Source organism: Parasteatoda tepidariorum, chromosome 10 (genome assembly GCF_043381705.1).
Source record: "Parasteatoda tepidariorum isolate YZ-2023 chromosome 10, CAS_Ptep_4.0, whole genome shotgun sequence".
NCBI classification, from domain to species: domain Eukaryota; kingdom Metazoa; phylum Arthropoda; class Arachnida; order Araneae; family Theridiidae; genus Parasteatoda; species Parasteatoda tepidariorum.
Window position 1 is genome coordinate 26250608 of NC_092213.1, and position 22276 is coordinate 26272883.

Sequence of the window (22276 nt, forward strand, 5' to 3'; positions counted from 1 at the left end):
TTAATAAAACAAAATTGTTAATCGGATCATTAGAACGAAAGTTATTCAGGGTGATATCTTTTTTTTTTTGCGGACTGTACATATTGGATCCTGCTTTTGCTTTCTAAAAGTTACTAAGTTTCAGTGTCTCTTTAAAACAGCCATTCTATTGCTTGCATTAAACTTGAAAAAATAGAAAAAGCCAAGCTTGAATCGTAAATTTTTTTGTACTAAGTTAACCACTAAATGTAGATTTTCATGGATTGTAAAATATAATCACTCGGACAGATTGGTGATAAATACATTTTCAGTAGTGACTTAATTTAACTTTTCAAGTACGATTCTTTTATTTTAGGGGAGAGTGGCTCACCTTTGGACACTTTTTTATTTTCATTTTTTTATTTTGATCAAATATTGTCAAAATTTTTCCTGGTATTCTTGTAACATTTGAAAACATTTTTAACTAGGTTTTGATTTTGTATCTGTCATGAAAAAATTTTAAAAAAATGTTTAGTTACCTTGTTATTTGTCCCAAGGTGTACCATTTAGTGGGACACCTTGGGACAGTTAAAAAGATGTGAAAAGTTAAGTAGAAATTTTCTAAAAATACTATAACTAAATAAATTTTCATTTTTTAATTTTGTTAATAAAGTTTTATTTTGTTAGTTTCGACTTCCTGTATGCAAATCCATTTGTTGAGCAAATCTAGTGAGATTATGAGCAAAATCTCCTGTATATAATCTTGTTTCACTACTTTTTTGTAGATAAACTTTTATCTTATCGTTAAATATTTTGTTGTCACTTTCACTGTTCATTTCGTCATCACTGTTATCATTGCATAAATCTCTAATTACTAGTTTTCTACTGAATGTATTTCTCACTAATTCTGAGTTATGTTAATCCTAATCATTTAATCCGCATCATCCGAGATTTTTTAAAATATTTCTCCCAGTTTGGTTTCGTTTCGCAAAGCACACTCATATGTAAGTGCATGTGCATCACATATTGTTAATCCTTAATGGTACTTGGAGTCTTGTAACATATAGTGTACCAAGTTTGTTTCTTCCTCATCTGTGAATATTTTGCGACTCTGTATATTTAAAATATATTTAAAGTTAGAATTTGGCTGCTCTCTTTTTTTTTTAAAGGAAATAAAATGGCGGTTCAGAGTCTTCTTATTAATACTGTAGAATTCAGCAGCTTTTTCAACATTGTTACCATGAACTGCTGCATTATTTTTTATACTTTTTGCTTCTTATTCTTGTCTTTAGTTAGGTCTAATGAATTCCTAAAATAAGAAATAATAGCTATTAATAAACACGGATTACATAAATTAAAAAATACTTTGCATGCACAATATCTTTTTGTAAAAAATCTATATTTAATAAGCAAGGTGGGCCACCTCCATCTGTCCCAAAGAGTACACTATATACTTAATAGGATATTTTAAAATGTACTTTTAGGCTTAGCATTAGAACAATTAAATTTGATAACTTCTAAAAAGAAAGCTTTCTACTTCGTTATATTATCTTTTATTAAAAATAATTTCATTAAAATTTCTTTCTACAACTAATTAAACTTTTATATGAAAGTAAATGAACATGCTTCAAAAAATGAAAATCTTAATAAATTCTTACCTGCTTAATCAATAGAATCAAAATATGTTCCAAGGTTAGGTGATGCTGACATTTATCTGAATCTAAAAGAGCTAAAAGATAGTTTAAAATTTAAGACCAAAAATAAAAATGTCCCAAGGTGTACTGTGTCCCAAGGTGAGTCACTCTCCCCTAATATTCATTCTGAATTTCCTCTAAAAACATGGTTTAACCAAAAAAATTTTCCCCCTAACCAACTAATTGGAAATGATGCAGTTCCTACATTCACATCATGTGGCTTCAGTCACAGTAACTTAATATAAACTAATAATTAATCATCAAATTATCAATTCATCATTAATGCAAACATTGAATGATTTTATGATGATTAATTGGAATTTTCTTTCTCTCAAAACCATAGATAAATGGTTCTTTGACCAAAAGAAAGTCAAACTTTTGTTAGACTTGAAATTTCTTAAATTTTTTTTTATATTTTATTATGTTAATGTAAATTTTGTTGTAAGTATCAAGAGATTATTTAATTACATTAATAATTTTATGCTTTGTATTTCTTAAATTTTTTTTAAAAGATCAAATTAAGAAGGAGGAAGATAGTGCAAATATTTTTCTAGGAAATATCAGAAATGTACCAAGATTTTTCAAATATTGGAACCTTTTAATTTTTAATTTATTGTAAGTTCGAGTACCGGGAGTAGGACTTGTGTGTCCTGTTGATTGCAGTTGGTGTAATGTGAATTCAATATGACAATCTTCCCATTTTATTACCTGTTCAGACCTTTCTTTTTTATGTACCATATTGAAATTTTGGTAGTTCAGATTTATTAGAATGTACTATATTGATAGTTCCTGAGTATCAACAAATCACTGGAGTAGCAATTTTGCTGAAGAGAAAACAGTTTTCCGGAGAGAAAAAAAACTGCAAATCAAGCTATGCATATTTGATCTAATTTACTCATATTTGCATATTTGATCTAAAACTGCCTATCAAGCTAAGCATATTTGATCTAGGGTATTATAGCTCTCACTGTATTCATATTCAACTGTTTAAAATATAAGCAAAGGTTGAATTAGGTGATTGCTAACTTAAAGAGTTGCATTTACTGTAGTAGTTCCTAATTAGGTATTTTGATGAATGGGTTACAATCTTTGTATGGGTTGAAATCTTTATTATTAATTATTGTTTTTATTATTCTTTTTAAGCAAGGAAACATCCAAAACAAATAGCATTAAGAAAGTGAACTAAGCTAAGTATGATTAGAAAATTTTATCTTGCTTTTTGCTTACATTAAAAATATATAAAAATCGTGTAACTGTAATATATAGTTTTCCACCGTTTGTATGTTTAATTAGAATGGTTGAATCTCCTCATGTTTTTACCAAACTTTAGGATTCTAGTACATATGGCTCTGGAGTTACAAAACTGATTGCCAAATTTTACCTTTTATTAAATTGTTTGAGACCAACCAAAACTGATTACCAAATATTACCTTTTACTAAATTTTTCGAGGCCAACTGAAACTGATTTCCAAATTTTACATGTTATTAAATTGTTCGAGGCCAATCCATCACAGTTAAAAATATACCACATGCCCATTATTTTTCCAATGATGCTTTTTTTGCTGCTTGCTTTACTTATTTAGGTATTTATATAGTGTATCTGTAAACAAAATAACAATGAGATTTCATATAGCTCTCAAAATACTAATACAGTATATATCATATCTCCCACATATGATATGTCACAAAAGCTATCCATGTTGATTTTACTTGAAGTGCTTAATTGAAATAAAGGAACTGCAGATAAATAATTTTTAAAAAACATGCATTAAACTCTCAAGGAAGCTTTGAATCGTTGATTTAGTAAAGCTGTAAATTGTCTGTTAAAAACGCTTTTTTTAGTACACCTCATTTGCCCTGGAAAAAACTGGGATGATTTTTAAGACTGATATTTTAGGATCCCATCACAGGCTGTTCTGGAGTTATAAAAAAGTAACACACATAACTTTTACTTTCATGATAGATGTCTAATAAAAAAAGGTTATTAATAATGTAATTTTTTTTAAAGCTTCTAATAAGCACAAATCAACAAGGTAAAATTTTATTTTAATTAATTTATTTTTTCTTCCTGTTAAAGTGAAAACATATTTATTATTTGAAAAGCTTTTTGTGCTTAGATTATAATTTACATTTTCTCTTGCCAAGTGAAATTGCTCACAGGTTGAATGCATAGTACAACTTTTTTAAAGTTCTAAATATTCAATTAAAATATAATGGTTTTTATAGATCACAGTCTCTAAGTAGAAGATGTTTATATTGCTAACCTCTTTCTAATGATTTATTGTTACTTTGAGATTAAAATAAAATGACTAAGGCATAAAAATTTGAATATATATTTGGTGCAGATTTAGATATATATGAACTTGCGTATGTAAACCTTTTTCACATTTATTATTTTTAGGAAGTGGCTGTAAAATTGGAATCGACTAAAGCTCGCCATCCTCAGCTACTATATGAAAGTAAATTATACAAGATTCTACAAGGTGGTGTTGGAATACCTCATATAAGGTTAGTGTAGTGTTTTCTCTTTTAAAAAAATTGATTAGTTTTGTTGCATGCTTATATATTGGTGATATTTGTTTCAATACCAGCTATTATGGAATTTTTATTCGAAAATAAGTCGAATAATGTTACAAAAATAAAACTGTGGAAACAATTTTCTCTGCTGCTGATTAAAAAAAAAAGTACAAGGTTGGAAAAGTATTACTATGGAAAATCACTTAATTTCGTTGCTGCATACAGTTCAGCAAAGAATTAAAAGCTCATATTTTTTTTACCTTCTGCATAGTTTGTTTCTTTACATCAGAGCTTCATGCTACTTATACATTTCGTGTATTTTACACAAGTATTGCGATGTAAAATCTAAAGCAATTTTTGTCTTTTAAATTAACGAAAGAAGATAGTCCAGGAAATAATGTTCATATTTAAGAAAGTGTGAACTGTAAACTTTAGTTTGTGCACGTTATTGAATGCTAAAATAAAGTGTAAAAATCATTCAATAATTATGTAGTTCAGATATTTGATATCCCATTTATAGGATGTAAAAATTTAAACAAATTTTTTAACAGAAGTGTTAAAAACTTTTTAATGACCATAAAATGATGTAGAAATGTAAGCATATTTATTGCAATAATAATAATTTGAAAGCAAAATAAGGTTGTTTTAAGATTTCAAAGTTTCCACAAGCAAGGATTTTGTAGGTGAGAAGTGTTACTTTCACTGTCTTTAATGTTGTGTATATGATGAAAGATAATTTTAAAGGTTGGAACATACAATGAAATATATTTAATTATACACTTAAAAGATAACTTTTTTTGAAAAATATAAATGTAAAAATGTGAGAGAGAAAAAATGCACAAAAATCTGACAAAAATTCTAATATTCACCCCTTTAATATGGATTTGCCTTCTAGTATGTTAACACTGACAAAAAGAAAAAAAAATTAGAAACGTGGGTTATAATATAATATTTTTATTTTTTGCTGGCTTGCTACCATCTATAAATGTTAAATACCAAAAGAGGAGGTATCGCCAATAGCGATACCTTTTAATTTGGGGTAAATAAGATGTCCATTCATCGAACCATCGGCACACGGAAAGTATAAGCGATAATACTATTCCCGATATTTATAATTGTGAAAATAATTCAGCTTATTTCATTCATTTTCAGCTGATGCATAAACCAAGAACTAATTTAGAATTTAAAAATATTTCATTCTTTGCGTTAAATATTTACTGAATAATCAGTTGCCCTTTTTTTAATGGTTAGTATTTTCACAGCTGCTTATGAACTTTTTTATATGCAGTTATTCAACAGAATTTAAATGAATATAGGTATACTCTGTGCGACATCTAAATAAAGCACTAATAATAATAAAAATCTCGATTTATATTCTGTTAAAGATGTGTTTGAAGGTTATTGATAGTCTTTAATAAACATTTGAGAAATATTAATCTGCATGCTTATAATCTAATATATATAATTCTCTTACGTGGCTCTCAAATTTTGGCTGTATTTCTTTTCCGCCGGTGGCAACGTTTGCTTTGTTTTGTTTACGTTTTGAAAACACCAAAACATTCTGCCTTTTAATGATGTGTTTCTGATCTAATATATACAATTCTCTTACGTGGCTCTCCCAAATTTTGACTGAAGTACTTTGTACAACTAAATAAGATTCTTTTCACAACACTTAAATATTTACTTTATTTTCTTCATTTATAAAGAAAACAGTCGGCAAAGAATTCTGTTAGGTNGAACGTTGAATTATTTCCATTTTATTTACTGTGGTGTATTTTCCTCGGGTTTGTGCGACTTTCTATGAACGAGAGGTTAACAGGAAACTGAAAGACATCACCTAAAGCCGCACCAATACTGCGATAGTAACTATTATTTTTTGAAGGCATGTTTAGATTACATTAATTACGTGACTTTCGCAAAGAATCAAAAGCAAAATATAACATAAGTATAAGCAATCGACGTAGGTACCTTAGAGGGTAGCAGAAAAAATATCCAACGTTAATTGATTCCCTACCATATAAAGGTTTGGGAGAACTGTAATAGAATATTTTCTTTTACTTAATTTAATCTTAATTAAAATTTTAATCAGCATCGATGGTTTTCGGTACAAAACAAAATCAGAAGAAAATACCATTTTTATCGAACGTAAAAAAAGAAAATAAATAATACAATAAAAATATTCTATCTGTTGGCTGATTTTAATTCCCTATTGTCAGCATAAATAATTAAATCCTACCACTCTTTTTCCTAAATGCTTTACACGTAATATTTCAATGAAAACTTAGAGGAGACTGTTTATGGGTTCGAAAGAGGTTGTAGTGCCCAAGAGCAATATTGGGAAAAATCATGATTTTTTTTTTAAAATCATTTTATTTCGAAATACCAACATAAAAATTTTTTAGAACTTTCTAATGATTTAAAAGCGAAAACAGTTGCCTAAAGGAGTTGATTGCAAATCATATTTTAAATGCGAGTCTTAAAATGGTTTAGATTGCGAATTATCATTTCAAGATCTTAATATGTTTTCTGCTCATGTGCAGTGTAAAATTATTCACTTAAATTTTGATATCTTTTCAATCAAATTGGTATTGTATTCCTTCATATTTTTACTATTTTTTTTGTTATTAGTTGTAAATTACACTGAAATTCTATACATTTCATTCTTTCCTTTTTGGTGCTGGTGTGTTGAAATTCAATAATCAGTAGGTTCATCAATTAGTATCTTGGGGTTCAGTAAGTTTTTAACTGGCTTGCGTCAAATTCAATAAATCGCTCAAAATTAGCTTTCATTAACTTTTTTTTGTTACCAAGTCTATACTTTAATAAATCTGGGGCTAAATTTATCGTTTTTGTTTAATTTTTCATTATTATGAATCCAGGTGCAATACAATACCTTTTATTGTAATATTGTCACTTATATTTTTAAAAAGTAACCACACTGTATGAAAAATTTTTGGGGTGCATTATTAAATCTATTTTTAAAAATGTGTATTATTTTTAACGTTATTTATTTTCCTTGAACTCTTGCTCGAGACGAATAGGCAGCCTTCACTGTTTGATCTCTGGTCATGTCTCTTTAAATAAAATCAAACTTTCTTATTGTAATGCCGGAGCAGCCGTCGGCTGGCCTGAACATCTGCTGCCGACCTTCCGTTCAAATGGAGGACGCATTCTTACTCATTAACCCTGTACTTGATTATAAGCGGTTTTGTTACTTTCTTTTTACCTTCTTGTTTCAACTGTGAGGCCTTTATCACTCTCGCAATCGCTTCCGTGGGTTGAATCAGCTGTTTGCAGGCTCTTTGTTTCTGAGAATCAATCGGCAACACAACAGTTCGATGCCACAAAGAGTTAATGGATCTCGTTTGTTGTTTAGGTTGCATGGGGGATAAATGCGTTCGAGAGAGTGATTGTTTACTTTATCAATTCATTATGCTTGTTTGGGGTTACAATTTGAAATCGAACATCTTTTTGACCTTTTGTAATTATGTGAGCATCTAGTTAACGTTATGGCTTGTAGTTTATATGTAGCATAGTGGCAGGGTTGAAAAAGGACCCCGGGGTTTTTAATAAAAAAAAAAAAAAATTGTCTAAAGGAAAAATTTCATTTTTGAAGTATACACAATTGTAAGAACAACACATGAATATTAAATGCCAGTAATCAATACAGTAAACAAAAATGCTGGTTCCCTGCATGAAAACAGTTGTTGCTGTGCCGCATGGTTTCTCCTTGGGCTAATGCAATATCAATTAAATCTCTTTGGCCCTCAGAGTGCAAACAAGTTTTAAGCAGTGTTAGTTATTATTTTATCATAATTGGATTTAAATCTTTGATAAAATATTTTTTGCTTTTTATTTATTTTCATTTTCGAAGGAGCTTAAATGCAATGTAGTTGCATAAAATTTAATTAACTGAATGTAGTTTCTGTAAATAATTATTTCTGAATCATAACGCGAAAGTCAATGGTATAACTGTTTCGTGTTTCAAAGTTCACATAAGCTTATGTGTTAGGTTAACGTTAGTGATTTAATAACGTTTAGAATGTTATTTAAATCTCTCCTAGTGTATTAAAACTTGTATATCCCTTAAACTATATTTAATAAACTAAAATTTTATATCATTAGCTATTAATGCTTAGTTTAAAAACTGAATGAATGTTGCAACATATATGTGTGTATATAGATATAGTGATTAGATATTGCTAATTACAAAATTGTTCCAATATGTCAGTATGAGGAAAAATCACAATTTTGTATAAATGAAAATCCTTTGCGATCTAACTTTTAAATTTTATTGAAAAATACTGCTCTACATTGTTAGGGTCATAAAAAAATGCAAAGATTGAGAATTTATCAATGAATTTGATGCAAGAAAAATCACGCCAAATTTACGATTTCTTAATAGAGTTAATTTTTTAAAGAAAATATTTATTAAGGTTGTTAGCTCATTTTCAAGTTCTGTACTTTGAATTTTCAGAAATAAATTGTTTGTAGTTTGAGTCTTAATTTAGCTGTAAAGCACTTAAAACTGTGGCCTTGATAAATTGAGAATTAAATACATTTATAATTTATACGTTAGGTTACTGTTTAGCTTTTTTTTATTTATTTTTTTAACATTGCACGATAGTTCAGTTTTAACGAACTCATTTTTTATTATTCTGTAAGTGTTAATGGACGCAAGTCAAATGGTGTACGTGATTGACGTGGGGGAAAACTTTGGTTGTATTTGTGAATCCTGACTTCCCACGTTTCACATTATCCGTAACCCAAACTTGTTTTCTCATCAGCAGGAAGGAAAAAAATAAATAAAAGGTGAAACTGAGTATTGAAATAAAGAACGGCTACTGCCTCGAATTCGTGCGCTGTTGATCTCGAAAATCGATGGCGCCTCTGCAACGGTGAAGTGTGTGCTATTTTTGGCTCTTTCCTGAAAACATGATCAACACTTTATTCCTTCAAAAAAGCATCTTTTTTATCCTATCTCATTTCCTCCATTGTTTGTTTTGTTAATTTATCAGGGACAAGATTAAGAAATTTACAGGGTGTGCTTTTTTAGCCTCTGCGATTAAATTTGTAAGGGAAATTCAGTTAGAATTTGCTTATTTTTCATGTGTTTGCACAAACTTATTAATATATATAAATTATATGAAAGCCTGTGGAGGTGTGATTTATTATTTTACTTAAATCCGCAATTTTCGATCTGTTTAGGCTAAGATGTCTAATCAGGTATGCCGGGCTGGCCGTGGCCGTATACACAGAGCTAAGAAATGTCCCATTTATCAAACTTTAAACACGTGACCCAATTACCAGTTGCAATAAGAAATACATATGTAGCAGAATAAAGCAAATTCGTAGTAACAACTTTAAGCAAGGTGTCACCATATAGCAGATTTTGTTTTCGTGATATTTATCTACCTCTTACATAACGATGAAGTTTAAAAGAAAAATTCTGTTAATATTTGCCAATTTTTCTTGCATTAGTTGAAACTTATTAATATATACTTCATATAAAAGTCTGGATGTGCGATTTATTTTACTTGAATCAGTAATTTTTGATCAGGAAAAACAATTTTTTCTCATCAAAAGAAAAATCTGATATCTGTCAAAATTCTGTGATAAAAAAATGGTCCTATGTGATGCGATGGTTTAAAGTCGTTAACGTTACTACTACAAATTGACCTAATTCTACTATATCAGTATTTTTTTATTGTAATTGGGTCACATGTTTAAAGTTAGGTAAACGGCGCATTTCTTAGAGATATGTATATGCTCAGTCTGGCATACCTGATTAGACATCTTAGTAAGGCATTCCTGCTTTCACACCGAATTTCAAAATAAGATTTTCTTGTACAGAAACTAAGACTGGAAAATATCTAGTAACTCTTAATTGAATTTGTATTTAGTTTTGTTGATCACGCATAACTGGCTTACAAACAAATGCATGCTCTGTGTATATATCGCAGTCTACTTGAAAAATTCGACTTTTTATGAACCGCTGCTGCAAGTTTGTAATGAACTAGACTGATTGAAAAAATCTCCAATAATTCCTAATCAGTCTGAATATTTTAGGCTTATTGCATTTGTCGAATTAGAGAATATATAAATCATTCGCTATATGCCGAGTGTGGCAAAGGTTTATTAAAAGAAATTCAATGAAAGTGGTAGGAATTCAATTAAAATTAGCTCCGTTAATAAGCTCTGAAACACAATTTCTTGTCTAGTAATTATTAAGTAATTCTAGGTAATACTTAGTAGTTATTTGCATAAACAAGTTGATAAAATGTACGTTTACCAAACAGTATAACTAAATAAACAGATAAAGGAAAATGGTTTTAGTAACGGGCATTAAATATTTTTTTTAATGACTAGTTATGCAGTTTTTATATTAACTAATTCTATACCCAGAAAAAAAAAACACTCTAAAAGCATTTGAGATGTGCTTTCAAGGTGCGTATTTATTAATCTCTTTATCAAATAAGTTATTTTGCCTTAAAAAGATCTTTTTATTGTTATTTATTCTTGCTTTCACTAGAACTAGAATGTGGTAGATTATATCAAATCCATCGAAATAATTGCCAAATATAAAGGTTTTTGAGCTTAAATCCTTTCATCTGGATAATATCGAAAAAAGAAATTGCTTAGCTGTCTGTCAAAACTTTTTCTTCTTTTCACTTGAATGAACGCAGTTATTAAACATGTTTCATAATATTAACTTGCAACCATATTCTAGTCGACCAACTTTTTTAATGTTTTTTTGCAGTCATTCACCAGCTTTTCTTCTCTTCAACGTGGCTCCTAGCTTCGATCTGTCAGCATTATTATTTCAGAATACATCAGCATTATTATTTCTCTTATCCGCCATTAATGTTATAACTTTCTATTTATACTGAGTTCATTTTTTTTGTTGACTTTACTTTTGCGAAAGACTCTTTCAAGATATTGTTTTTTATTTAAAATTATTTATTGTTGATACTCGGCAATATCGTGAATACTTAAAGCAAACTGAGCGAAGTAATTTAGGGTCACATTGTAATTTCAATGGAATCCCAAAGTATTGGTGAACTTGAGAACGGGAATATTTTTTGTTTAGATATCTTTAAAACAACGATCTGTTTTGCGGCAGGAAATGCAAATAGTATTGTGAATGATACAGATATTTTGCACTTTCACTAGTACATATATTTCTCATTTTCACGTTCGTATATTCTGCGCACCTCAACGATGTTGCTATTGAACAGGGCTGTCCAACTGCAAAGATCCCAGGGCCAGAATTCCGGTCACTGATCACCTGGCGGGCCGCAGTTTGAAAAAGTTGAACAATAACCTCTTACCCCTTATACAATAACAATTAATAGTTGAANATATTTTGTGAAGGGTCCGTTAACGGATCCAAATTTCTTCTAAACAGACCCCTGATTATAATTTTTTTTTTAATTATTTAGTGTTGATACTCGGCAATATCGTAAATACTTGCAGCAAACTGAGCGAAGTAATTTAGGGTTACATTGTAATTTCAATGGAATCCCAAAGTATTGGTGAACTTAAGAACGAGAATATTTTTTGTTTAAGTATCTTTAAAACAACGATCTGTTTTGCACCAGGAAATGCAATTAGTATTGTGAATGATACAGATATTTTGCACTTTCACAAGTACATATATTTCTCATTTTCACTTTCGTATATTCTGCACACCTCAACGATGTTGCATAAAACAGGGCTGTCCAACTGCAAAGATCCCACGGGCCAGAATTCCGGTCACTGATCACCTGGCGGGCCGCAGTTTGAAAAAGTTGAACAATAACCTCTTATACAATAACAATTAATAGTTGAATTATTAATTATAAAACAATGGAACAGAAGGTTTATAAAACAATTTGCTTACATTTTAATGGGAAAACAGAGGCCAATCAGCCTGAATAAGAAGTTGGTGGGCCGCACAATATGTGTTGCCGGGCCGCATGTGATTCGCGGGCTGCCAGTTGGACAGCCCTGCTTTAGAACAACTCGGTTCTTCATAGAGCTTGCCCTAAAGCAAAATTTTTACGAAGGGTATGGTGTCCAGATTTGTAAACCATGATTTGAGGCCAAATCAGTAGTGAGTGCTCGAAAAATTGTACAACTTGAGGTCACTTATGTGGAAAATAATTTATGAGTGCAACAATATATTTTTTAAAATTGATAACTAATATCAGGTGCAGAATTATCTTCACTTGATTTCATCACTAAGCAGTTTTAAAGTATATAATATGAATTAAAAGTCATGTAAAACGATTGGGTACACAATTATTAAAATATGTTTATTTTTGTTGAAATTATTTTCAGACAAGTACGTCGCTTTCATGTGCTAGTTTTAGCATGGAGCTTTTTTACATTACGTTTGTATTCACAGTAAGATGAAATTATCTTGTTTCAAGAAAACCATGCTCGTCTCTAATTTTTTCCCATTGATATTTCAATGCTTATAAAAAAATGTGTTTTCTGAGAAATTCGAGATCATTTTGAGAACACATGTTAAAATTTGATAGCATTTTCTGATCTCAAAGAGTGAAAGCTTTTGAGGACAATCAATGAAATTTGATTTCTGCCTTCAAGATTTGAGGACGCCTGTTCACCTTAATCATGGGTTTAGAATTTTTTTAGAATTCATTCTTATGGACCATTTTCACTGCATCCGATTCCCCTGCTCGAGGGAATGTTGTGAAACTAAATGTAGGAAGAACTGTTCGCATATGTGCATATCGAACGTAGGGAAAAGTGCCCTTCAATATTTTTCGAGTTATGTATAAATATATATATTTTTCTGTGGTAAATATAGAAACCTTAATTACAGTTTGTTTTCCAATTTTTTTCTTTACATTTTTATTTTTATTTTGTAGCGTTAAAAAAACTTTTTTATGACTTAAGAAAGTTCTAAATCCAATACAGTATGTTTGAAATTTTTATTGCCCCCAACCTTTGCAGGCGAAGAAATTTGTTTTCTTTATTTTCTGTAAATTTCTTTTTCTGAGATTTTGTTATGAGGGCAGTTTTATAGTTAAGTAGGACTTTTAGAAATGCTATAATCTACATCTAACTTTAGATTTACGTAGTAAATGTTTGAACTAGATCAGGGGTGGTGAACCTTTATACACCAACGTGCCATTCTTTCTAGAAAATTGTTTAATGAAATCATAGACGTGCCGTCAAATAATTTTGGTTTCGTGATGTGATTATTTGGAAAATAATAATACTAAATACCATCAACTCGAAATTCTTTATTTACATGGGAAAAAAAAACATTTTGCAATGTCTCAGTTATACGCGTAATTCAACTTAAAGTAACATTAGTTGCTGCAGATTAAATGACAAATAACTTCTATTAGGTCGTAAGAAGTTAAAATTCACAAAATAATGGAGAACTGTTAATTTTTTTTACTAGTCATTTATTATTAACTTTTTATGGTTATTAATTGTTTTTTTTAGCTTTAATTGTTAATTTCTTTATTAATAATTGTTTATTATTTTGTGAATTTTAATTAAATTGTTACATATGCTTCATAGTGCAATAACAATTGTGATCGGTGGCGCGCCCAAAATATTGTGTCACGTGCCATAAATGGCACTCGTGCCATTAGTTCGCCATCCCTGAACTAGATCCTTTTGAAATGAGGCAAAACATTACTTCCATCGGAGGTTTTAGAATTACCTAGTTTTAATACTATGGCCACGATATACATATATGTAAACTTGTTTATTAAATATATTTTTTAGTGTTTTTTTTTTATCAACGGATATGCTTAAAAAAAATAAATGCATGTCTAATTTTTAATGTTCTTTACTAACTGTTGCTAGAATTTCTGATTGGAAAGTGAATGGGCCAGTAACAAAGGAATCGTTGCAAATTGTTCCAATTCATAAATGGTTCTCAGAAATAAAATTCTTCACACCATGTTACTTAATCGTTCGATGTCTTCTATGTCCTGTTTTACACGGTTTTGTAGGCACGAGTAATCATTACACTTTTTTAAAATCACTTTCGCTTGGTTTCTGCTTTGCGAAACAGGTAGCGGTCGAAAAATTCGTATAGTAAAGCCTTTTCATTTTTAAAATTCATTTTCTGCGTTAACCTCGTTTCCAAGTTTTTTTCTTCTTCTTTTATTTCTTAACCTAGTCAGTTATTATTATTTAAATCTCTTAGATTGTGTTTGCATTTACAATTCCATGTTTGTTTTCGCTCCTACGATTGTTTCAATCCACGATTCGGAACTTGTCCTTGGCCTGCATCTTCCTTTCTTTACTTTTTCCTCACCTGTCTCTGAGAGTTCTGCTTTTAGCTTTTTATGAACCTTTTATCTGAAATAAATTTCTGCCTATGACACGTTTCTTTGTCATAAGAGCAAAATACAGTTTATGTTCGCCCTTACCAGTTTCTGCCACGTTTTCTGTGTTTATTGTCAGACCTGAAATCGTATTTATGTTCTCTTTTCGATTTTTTAGTTTACAATTAGGTTCTTCAGCCTTGGGTGAAATAGATAAATTATTCTAGTTTAAAGACGTCTGCATGGGATATTTCTGTAGCTTTGTTATAGCAAAAAATGCTTTCGTTTTTATTCGGACACCTCTCTCAGACAATTGGTGCAGCTAGAATCAGTACATCGGGTCATAATACAGTGCAAATGTGCTGTAACCCGAGTTAGATGTTAATTGAATAATGTTTTCATTCAAGTTAAACTATAGTAGCGTCTAATAAAGCTTAAGAAATATGATTTATAAGGTTCTTAGGAATTTTATTAAGATTGCTGCAAATTTGAGCGATATTATGATTCAAAATGTTCCAAAAAGTGGGTACGAAAAAGATTTCCGGCTGTTCGGCTTGACTTCTTTCATACATGATTTTTAGACTTGTTCGAAAAAAAAATCTCAAAGAATCGAAAAAAATCTTCAAATTCAGCGCTAAGGTGCAATAAATAGTTTTAAAACACAGATTATATTTAACTTTAAAAAAAAACTTGGTGCTTTCATTAATTATAATTAACAGAACCTGATTACGACATTCTGGAACATCGCAATTTAAGCCACGGGAAAGATCTCCTCTGTTGCTGACTTCTTTTACGTGACTTTTAGACTTGTTCGAAACATAATTAAAAATATTTAGAGAGAGAGAGAGAGATAGAATCGAAAGAAATTTTCAAATACAGCACAAAGGAATTATGTAATAATTTAAAAATACATATTATTATTATATTTAACTTAGAAAAACTTCGTGCATTTATTTATTTATTATAATTAACGGAACCTGATTACGACATCCTGGTCCTAAAACCGCTCAATTTTAGGAAGGGTTCAAAATTTTTTCAAATTATAAGAAACTGAGCAATAAAAGCAAAAAAAGAAGAAAAAAAACTGCATTAAAATGATATTTTAGCGTTGAATCTTGTTAATGTAAATAAAGAGTATATTAGGACACTAAATTTTACGACATAAATTTAGTATACTAAATAGAGAATACTAAATTTTTATAATCCTTATATTTCATTAGATGATTCGTACCAAGTTGCTTATGATATTTTCTGAAATTTGTTATCTGAGTGTAAATGTTTTGAATGTGGGATACTGTTTTGAAGAAATTTGGATTTGTTTACTTTTTTTTTATTTTCAAGGAAATTACGTATTAAAATTTTTGCTAGTTAATAATATTTTGATGAATGAAATGACTTTGTTTCTTGAAACTCATTAAAGTTTTCATATAGTTCCTAGCTTTCATTTTTGCCCAAATAGACTTATTTATACATAAACTCTGAGTAGTATGTAATGTAAAAGTACTCAGCAAACATAATTGGATGTCTGCATGTGACGTCATCGTATGTAAATCGTAGCATTTGTGAATTCAAAAGCCAATCAGGTTTGAGGCACACGCGTGACGTAGCTGACAGGTATCCAATTAAATCTGATTTAAATCACATGATTAGGCATAATCACATTTTCTTGAGTTGTAACCAATTGTTTGATGAATTACTTATTTTTTGCTCTTGAATAATATTTGTTCGTTCAATACACTCTTTAACTATTTATTGATATCGTTTATTGAATTTAAGTTTATATTATAAAATAAATAAGCAAAATACGGTTAAGATGGAACATACGAAAGTTAAATATTTTTTTTTTGTATTGGTTTTTAAAGAGATTGAGAAGGAGCCCCCAAATTATTCGTATTCGCCACATTTTTTTTAATTTTTTTTTATTTATTTTTTTTTAAAGTCAGGCCCTGACAATTAATAGCTAAAACAGATGCTAGATCTTAATTTCTGCCTACTTTAGAAATTTATAATAATTCTTTAGGGCGGACTAGTAATAAAAGTTAGTAGTTTATTTGATATTAATATAATGTTAATCGTATTGCATTATTAATGCTAACTGTATTTTACTGTTTGACTTACATATTCAGGGGTCTGTCCAAACATTTTGTGAAGGATCCGTTTTTGTAAAATTGTGAAAAAATTACTCGTAATTTGTGAATATAAAATAAACGTTAAGTCACATTCTTTCTACCAGGGTCTTGCTTTTGTGAACTTGTGTAAATAGGGTCCTGCTATTGCAAAAAAAACTTTTTCAAGGAGTTTTTAAATTGTAAAGACTTACAACATTGTGCTCAGCACTGTAAAATTATAATTAAAAAAAAAAATTAAGTTTTAAAAAATAAGCAGCAATTGCTGCTACTAAATTAGAAATGCAACTTACAAATATATTTGGTATTTAGCCTATTCTGTTGAACACAGAATATTCATTTCGGACTAATAAAGGAAGAAGCGTCTGCCGAAGACAAAACTTAGTTCTTTTGCATCTGTCTTTCTCCCCCCCCCCTTCTTGAGAAGGGTTTATTCGATAAACACAACAATAATGAAGATAAACAAATTTGTGAAGGATCCGATTAAAAGATAAATTATTTTGTGAAGGGTCCGTTTTCAAGTTAAAATATTTTGTGAAGAGTCCGTTTTTATGAAAAGATATTTTGTGAAGATATTAACGGACCCAAATTTCTTCTAAACAGATCCCTGATATTAAAATTCGTTTTTCTGTGATTCAAAATGCTTGAATTGATTATTCATATATAATATTTATTGATCACATTAAATAATTTGAAAAATGTGTGATTTACACAATTACTGTTATTAGATTAAAAATAGTTATCTGGCTTTAAACAAGCATTATATTTGTTTTCAGTTTATGACTTAATTGATTTATCGATTTTTTTCGCGTTTGATGTATGTCATTGCGTACCTGTAGAAATATGCTATCGTAGCTACAGTTATCAATTTAAATCTAACGGAAACACTGAAAATTCGTAGTTTTTAAAAATATCACGATATGAGTAATGCTCTTTATTTTCCTTTTCCAGAAATCGTGTATCTTATTTCCCTGTTTTGACAAACGAAGCTTGTTAAAAAACGAACGTTATCACTTGTTTTGAGTTNAAGACATACAAGATTGTGCTCAACACTGTGAAATTACAATTAAAAAAAAATTAAGTTTTAAAAAATAAACAGCAATTGCTGCTACTAAATTTGAAGTGGAACTTAAAAATATATTTGGTATTTAGCCTATTCTGTTGAACACAGAATATTCATTTCGGACGAATAAAGGAAGAAGCGTCTGCCGAAGACAAAACTTAGTTCTTTTGCATCTGTCTTTCTTCCCCCTCCCCTTTCTGAGAAGGGTTTATTCGCAACAATAATGAAATTTGAGAAGGGTCCGATTAAAAGATAAATTATTTTGTGAAGGGTCCGTTTTCAAGTTAAAATATTTTTTGAAGGGTCCGTTTTTATGAAAAGATATTTTGTGAAGGGCCCCGTTAACGGACCCAAATTTCTTCTAAACAGACCCCTGATATTAAAATTCGTTTTTCTGTGATTAAAAATGCTTGAATTGATTATTCATGTATAATATTTATTGATCACATTAAATAATTTGAAAACTGTGTGATTTACACAATTACTATTATTAGATTAAAAATAGTTATCTGGATTTAAACAAGCATTATTTTTGTTTTCAGTTTATGACTCTTAATTGATTTTTAGATTTTTTTCGCGTTTGATGTATGTCATTGCGTACCTGTAGAAATATGCTATCGTAGCTACAGTTATCAATTTAAATCTAACGGAAACACTGAAAATTCGTAGTTTTTAAAAATATCACGATATGAGTAATGCTCTTTATTTTCCTTTTCCAGAAATCGTGTATCTTATTTCCCTGTTTTGACAAACGAAGCTTGTTAAAAAACGAACGTTATCACTTGTTTTGAGTTGTTGGTCACTATAATATAATCTTTAAAACGTACTTTACCAATTGGTTTTATTGAAAAAAATTAATTTTTATTCTTAATAAGGCATGGGTTAAATGTAAACATATTTTTAAGGTGAATTTTGTAATTAAGTTTAATAATTAAGTTTGTAATTGAGTTTAATAAATACTAACAGTGATGTGATTGCTGCTCTTATACTCAGTGTCAGAATCAGGATTGGGTTTTTGACGTCAAAAACCTGTTGAAAAGTGTCAAAATCTGACATAAACTGTCAAAAACCTGTTGCGAGTTTCTTTTTTTTTTTTGAGGACTTCAAAAAAATTTTTTTTTTAAACACGCGCTTCGGGAAAAAGGAGAAAGTTAAAACGGGAGTAAATAAAAATTATTTTACATATAATGATTCTTAAGTGTTTTTTTATAAGATGGTTTTTGTATTTTTATTTTCAATAATTAAACAAATTAACGGATTGAGTAAATTTTAATTTTATACATATTTATTTACAATTGTTTAATATTTTCTACACCAAAATTTCTGGTTTCTGACAGTAATTGTGAAAACTAAAAGAGTGATGAATTTCAAAATAATTCTAGTACGTAATTGATTGATCACTTGTAATTTTATATGAATGTTTATTTATAAATACTTCTTATTTATAATAGTTAGCTAATAATTATCTTAACACCAAAATTTTGGATTTTTGATAGTTGTCAAAAAGGATTGTGACATGGCGGATAAAACCGTCGATTATCAAAAACTTGCCAACCTTGTCCAGGCAGGACTTGTCATTTTTGTTTGAGATTATTCTAAACTTGTCTTAATTCTACTTCAAAACATTTTTAAAGTTAAGTTCCAAAATGTGCATTTTCCAGAAAGTTTTATGGGAATTTTGTATTAAGTTTGAATTGTTTAATTTTTTTAAATTTTTATGCTGGATTCGTATAAAAATTTCATAAATATAAATATTTTTTCAAATGATACAAAACTTGAACTTAAAATTGCTCAAAAAATGCAAAATTACTGCTTTGGTTTTCAAAAACTGATTTTAACTTCTTTAACAATTCTCCTCTCTCAGAAGCCATTTTTAATTGCATTCCGGGGCTAGCAAAGGCATGACGTTTGTTCAAAATTAGCCGTAGCATGTATGTGTGGGAAAGTGTACAGATTTAGATTAGTTGCAAAATGTTTTGTTCTGTGCTAAGCCTTTACTCCGCCGAGTCTTTACATTTTGCACTAAATATATAATTGAAAACTATATCAAAAAGTGGATAAAATTTATAAATCCGGTAGTTTTTTTTTTTTAATTTTAAAATATTACGGGATTTTTCCATTTTTTTGGTATACAATTGTTGAACTAAAACTTAGCCGGAAAGCGTATATTTTTGTTATTAAAAGATATCCTGCTGCTGTCTTTTCGGCATCTCAACGCGTCTAGATGTGGTTGAACTTTGTACTGCGCAAATCACAGCGTTCCCAAACCTGTTTGGGGTTGAGCCGCTCAGTTTGATATTAAAAAGGGAACATGATGGGTATTTTTTTGTTGTTTATGAAATACCCCCCCCCCCTTATTGTAGGCATGTATTGTCCGTATCTTTGGGCTATAATAATCGTCTCGGATGTTGCATGCATTATTTACCTTCAACGAAATAAGAAAGTAGATCTTCAAGCCGACTTGTAATCACTTCTTCCCTTTTTTTGAAACTAATAAATACGAAAGAATTTTTATTGATATTTTATTTTATTTTAAGTTATTGCTCTTTTTCCCCAGGTATAAATTTTTAATATCATTGTTACCTGCAATCACCTTATTTCCTTTTTTTTTTCCTAATGTTTTTTTTATACTGAGATCATATGCCAGATTGGAGCAAAGAATTAGATTCAAAATTACTATTTGTAATTTTCGTGAATGCATTAGTTGAAAATGAACTTATACCATTTTTATCTTTCGGCTGAAATGTTTTTTTTTGTCTTTCTGCTCATTTATGTTTTTTTTTTTTTTTTTTTTAAGATGCATGATGTCGGCGAATTGAAAAGTTAGACTTTTTGCAAAGCGTCTGGTTAGTTGAGAAACTTTGATGACTCATGTGCGATTTAAATTTTTTGAATCTTTTTTTTTAAACTTTTCATTGTTTTACTTTTAATTATTGTGTTTAGAAGCTCAAGCGAGCCACACATCAAAAGTCGGCGGGCTGTAGGTTGTGCCTCCTTACTATAAATCTTCAAATTTAAGAATTCCACGACATTTGTATCGGATTCATTTCAAGTTAGCAGCGTTATCATACCGATTCCACTCTGAAATGGATTGTATTTCATCGTCATCTGTTCAGTCCGACATAGAAATCGTCTCCACCCCATCCAAAGGAATGGAAATCCCAATTTCTTAAAAATATTTTGCCACACGTCTTGAATAATTTGGCACTTTGAGTCTATAGGAATGATAATCACTTTACCGTCAGCTGTCGATTTATACACCCGACATTCCAGAAATTTGGTATTTCGCAAGAAAAAAAAATAAGGGTTTGGCTTTACTACGAGTCATACGTACACAGAGATATACTCTATGTTAAATGTGTTGTTGTTTTTGACACTTGCCACTCGGGCTAGCCTGCTTGGTGAAACCGAGCAAATTTAAGGCAGAGTGTGCTTTTCTTGTTTTTCAGTGGCCCCATCATGGCCAAGAATTCGACTTTGCCACACCATACATCGCACCCGTTTATAGGGCGGACCCATTCATACATCTATTCATACATTCATCCACAGATCGTAATTTTGACCTGAATCAGAGAACGATCGATCTCCAATCCAGTTCCCTCAGAGGTATTGATTTGTTATGGGATCATGGAGGACTTTTGCGACTCGACAGAATTAACGTGCATCAGTCACTTTACTACACGGGAAGTCTTCGGCCGGGTGGGTTCGAACCCACGAACTCTCGGACATGGGCCCAGCGCCATACCGACCAGACTATCCTGGCCCTAATAAATGTCATTTGTCATGCATTATTTGTCCTAATAAATTGTCATGCCCGGCCATGTTGAATGTCATTTGTTGAAATGAAATGTCCAAGCAAAAAAAGTTTGTTCCAATTTTACTCGGCATAGTTAATAGCGTTGACGAACATATGTGTCCAACGTTATGGTTCGACACGTCTTGTCTGCGCAACAATCTAGAACCAAAACTACTATTAACAGACGAATTGCCGGACTTTCAATCAAGATTGACGGGTTTAAAGGGATACTCTTATTTTACCATTATTTAAATGTAAAGTACAGAGCTACTGATCATGTAATACAATACTTTCTTTTCTTCAAATCAAGAAAAGGCAGTTTTTTAGTGTTTATGCTATCAATTTTTGTTATTGTTAGGGATTTGTTGTGCTTTTATTTTAAATCAGTCTTTTAAAAACTTGCTATTTTAGTAATACTTTACAAGTGAACTTTAAATTAGTAAGAAGAAAAAAAAAGCTTTATTTCGATATTTTCAATTATTTATTTATTTATTTCTTTTCATTGTGAAAGTGGTGTCAAAATTCATACTAAAGAAAAGCGCCACAGATAATTTCCTTTTTTTCGCTAAATTATTTTTCTACGTCCGTCGCATTTCCAGTTGAATAAACATGATAGATCGCGTAAAGGGAAGAAAGAAAAAAAAAACTTGTAGATATTAATGAGTGTTCGAAATCTTGATTGGAACCGGGTCAAACCAGGATGATGGCTGTCATCTGACCTCTTTTAATAACACCCCCCTTTTTTTTTCCTCACTGGTATATGTATCAAAAAAGGGTTTAATTTTCCTCTTCGCAAATTCTATTCCCCCATTACTATTTGTCTT

The 22276-nt window shown here is 30.1% G+C and overlaps 1 protein-coding gene and 1 long non-coding RNA gene across 3 annotated transcripts in view; one reads left to right on the forward strand and one right to left on the reverse strand.

Annotated features, from left to right (window-relative positions):
* The window catches only part of LOC107441751 (Casein kinase Ialpha), a 66892-nt gene that overhangs the window by 7928 nt on the left and 36688 nt on the right, over positions 1-22276 (forward strand). For both annotated transcript variants that reach the window (XM_016055115.3, XM_016055114.3), the window contains exon 2: positions 4054-4160. In XM_016055115.3, coding sequence (XP_015910601.1) covers positions 4054-4160 — 107 coding nt within the window. The remainder of the gene's footprint in view (positions 1-4053; positions 4161-22276) is intronic.
* Positions 2845-3206, reverse strand: LOC139426951 (uncharacterized). Its single transcript, XR_011638089.1, has 2 exons — positions 3083-3206; positions 2845-3033 (listed from the first exon to the last, which is right to left on the reverse strand). It is a non-coding gene; the product is annotated as an uncharacterized lncRNA (long non-coding RNA).